The 3,298-nt window shown below is 44.7% G+C and overlaps 1 protein-coding gene across 1 annotated transcript; it reads right to left on the reverse strand.

Annotated features, from left to right (window-relative positions):
* Positions 1 to 287: 287 nt before the first annotated feature.
* Positions 288 to 2,750, reverse strand: socs1a (suppressor of cytokine signaling 1a). The gene is made up of 2 exons (XM_018672863.2): positions 2,507 to 2,750; positions 288 to 1,219 (listed from the first exon to the last, which is right to left on the reverse strand). Exon 2 carries the CDS (start codon positions 1,160 to 1,162, stop codon positions 425 to 427), a length of 738 nt encoding a protein of 245 aa, XP_018528379.1. The 5' UTR covers positions 1,163 to 1,219; positions 2,507 to 2,750; the 3' UTR covers positions 288 to 424.
* Between the last annotated feature and the right edge of the window lie 548 nt (positions 2,751 to 3,298).

Genomic DNA, 3,298 nt, shown 5'->3' on the forward strand with positions numbered 1-3,298 from the left:
ACGCTTTCTAGTAGAACAGTCACAGTAGATCCCACTAGTTCTGTTGTCTCTGTAATAACTCCATTTTGTGTGTAGTTTTCTCTTAATGCAGCGTTTTCCAACCTCTCATGCTTCTTCAAGACCAAGAGACACTCTGCCCATGTGCAAGTGGAAGTTGAGTCTCTAGAGGTAATGTATGTTGAAATCTCATGCATGGACCCTGTCCAACTGGAGACCACCTCTCCTTGATTGCAGTGGTAATGTCTCATTTTGCTGCTTTTCAGCTCCAAACAGGGAGCCGATTTGATATGTAACCATGGAAATGCAGTCTCAAACTTCAACACATGATGGACAGGATTTACCAACTCCACTTTACTGTTACTTGGTAAAAACTGCCTTCTTGAAATTAGAAACAATACTGTCAAAACTTTACATGGCAAGCTGGTCATAGTTTGTAAGGGAATTCCAACAGGAAGTCTTGGACAACATGGGTGACTGGCAGCTCTGGAACCCGGCTTGGTCCACCACACAGCTCCATGATGCGTTTCCTGCACAGTTCCTGCAGCGTGGGCTCCCATTTTCTGTATGGGGTGCTGAGGCTTTTCTTGGGAGAGTTGATGTAATGCTCCAACAGGGCGAAGAGCGTCGGGAAGGAGCGCTCGTTGCCCGCCAGTGAGAACTTTTGGCGCTTGTAGTCGATGCGCACGCTGACCGGCCCGCTCTTGGCGTGGTAGGACAGCGTGAAGAAGATGTCTTTCTGCCGGCTGTCGCGGATGAGGAAGCTTCCCAGCGGAGCGTTCCTCAGCATGCGGTGGGCGTCCTCCACTCCCAGGGGGCCCCAGTAGAAGCCGCTGCGCTCTAGCTTGGCTGCGGTGTCTGTGATTATGGTGCAGTCCTCCTGGCAGGAAAAGGTACGGAAGTGGGTCTGGTACACGGAGGGGACGGAGGGCGCTGACCTTGGCCTCGGCTCCGGAGGGGCCCACTGTTGCAGCTGATCTGACTCTGCGCGGAGTGATGACGATGAGGACAGCGAGGATGATGAAGAAAAGGACGAGGATGAGGAGAAGGATGATGAGGAGGATGAAGATGACGATGAGGATGATGATGATGAAGAGGATGATGACGACGATGAGCTTGACAAGTGAGTCTTGTCATGGCCTTCCACTGTGCTGTCGGCTACCATCCTACAGGGGAGAGAGGCTCCAAACCCTCTCCCATCTCTAACCACCACACTGTCATCCTGAGAGAAAAAAAAGGAAGAAAGACAGGTTATTACCTGAAACACAACCAGCATTTATCATAATCAAAACAGCTGGCGTCACTTTCACAACAGCTTGAACAAAGTGCAGTCAGTTAAGAGTCACACCGTCCTGACGAAAATGAAAGACAGTGAAAGTGAGTGTCATCATTCACAATAACACAGTCTCAGACCATGTAAGGCCATGTTGCTCTAAGAGAAGAAAGACTCCTGTGTGAATGTGTGTGTGTGTGTGTGTGTGTGTACATATTTCGTGAATGTCTGTGAGTGTAGGTTAGAAATTCATTCTAGTTTCCATTAAGTGATACTTTGTTTGATATGACTGGAATTTGCGGTTTGGCTTTAATACAGCACTGATGTCAGCCACAGCCAAATTACTGTACAGTCTGTAGACACACACACACACACACACACACAAACGTTTATGGAGCCTAACAGCAGTATCTTTTTCTTTGGTACTTCTGCCATAAAGACAGAAATGACAGGTTGTAATCAATAATAAATAGCTGTAAATAGCTGTACATTACAAATTGAAATAAAAAAGATAGCATTTATTTATTTAAAGGATAGAAATGGTTTGAAATACCAAACTAATATGAACCCGGGGCCCCCCGGGGGTTGCGTTAGATGTTAATGATCTTACACAAGACATTATTAAATACCAGCATGTCTGTCCTTAGTGTCATTCACCTATTCATGTCTAGTTCAAAGAAAATTACCTAAAACGTGAACTACAAGTTTTTAAGGTTGCTAATTCGAGGAAAGGTCGTGATTCCAAAAACTTGTGATTCCAAGAAAGGTAATGATTAACATGTGATGGCGTGTGTTGTAATTTTTGGTATATCCTTAACCCTCATACCCAGGCATCACAATCACATGCCATGGAGACTGATAAAATTCTAATTTTAGTTGTATTTCTGATTAATAAACTATAAATAGCTTATTTTCCAGTGTTTTTTCATCGTCATGCTGTATTAGGTTGACTCATTAAGTTTCGCTCTTACCCAGCCAAGCTGCTGCTATCAGCTGGACAGCGGGAATCAAACAGGGATTCAAACTCCATCCACAGTTTGGACCGGCAAACTCAAACCCCTTAAATGCGTTTTCTGTGCAAGAAAAAAAGTCCATGCACGGTTTCACCATTTAAACTTGTATTTTTCCACTGCACAAGGCCCAAAAAATACAGCAGCCAACCAGTGCTGCAAAGCACAACTTCTGACCTAAAAACACCCAAGCGAACAGCATAAAGGACAGGTCGAGAGGTCTTACCGTTTTGTCCTAACAGCAGCGGCGTTTTAAAGATCCGTTAGACTGTAATCCCAAAGTGCCAGCGCTGCGATGAGAGCAGTAAATATCCTGCAGGTAATCCGTGACGCAGCGCAGGTGGTGGTGGTGGTGTTTGGTACAGACAGAGGGGTGGTCGTTTGCATTTGGCAGCGCTTGAGGTAACTGTGCGACCTGCCCGGCTGTGATTTCCACCCGCCTAGTAATAAATATGAGTGTGAAGCAGGGTAAACACTCCCCATTTTATACCCTCTGACTCGCTTAGCTCCGCCTGTCAGTTTGCCTTCCTCGAACAAGCCTTTAGCGGCAGGCAGGCAGTTTCTTTTAAACAGAAGCGAAAGTGAAACTTAAGGAGGAGAAGCTCCGAGCTCGTCCCCTATCAGCTTTCAGTTCGTTTGAACTCTGTTATTATTTGCAGAATTTCAACTAAACCACAAAGCCACATGACAGTAGGACGTTTACAGAAACACAGGTGACAGATTCGAGTAATGGCGGCATTTCTAATATTCTTAGTACGGGTGTTTTTAGTGGTATTTTATAAAAGTTTTTAAAAAACGTTTGGAGCTGCAGCTCTCTATCTCCCTCTTTCTCTCGTATTTTTATCACATCAAATCTTTAATTCATTCCCCACAAATGTATGTATTGTATTATTAAATGTGAGTGCTTTCAAACACCAGTCATTGTAGAAGTGGAGGTGCTGTTTATTATGTGGGATGACCTCGCCTGAAATATCAAATGACATATCAAGTTAAATGTTTTGCATGTCTAGTTTAGGCA

The sequence above is a fragment of the Lates calcarifer genome, linkage group LG11, assembly GCF_001640805.2.
Source record: "Lates calcarifer isolate ASB-BC8 linkage group LG11, TLL_Latcal_v3, whole genome shotgun sequence".
NCBI lineage: Eukaryota > Metazoa > Chordata > Actinopteri > Centropomidae > Lates > Lates calcarifer.

Coding starts and splice junctions, on each gene's coding strand:
- socs1a (XM_018672863.2), bottom strand. CDS start 1,162: ATGGTAGCCGACAGCACAGTGGAAGGCCATGACAAGACTCACTTGTCA.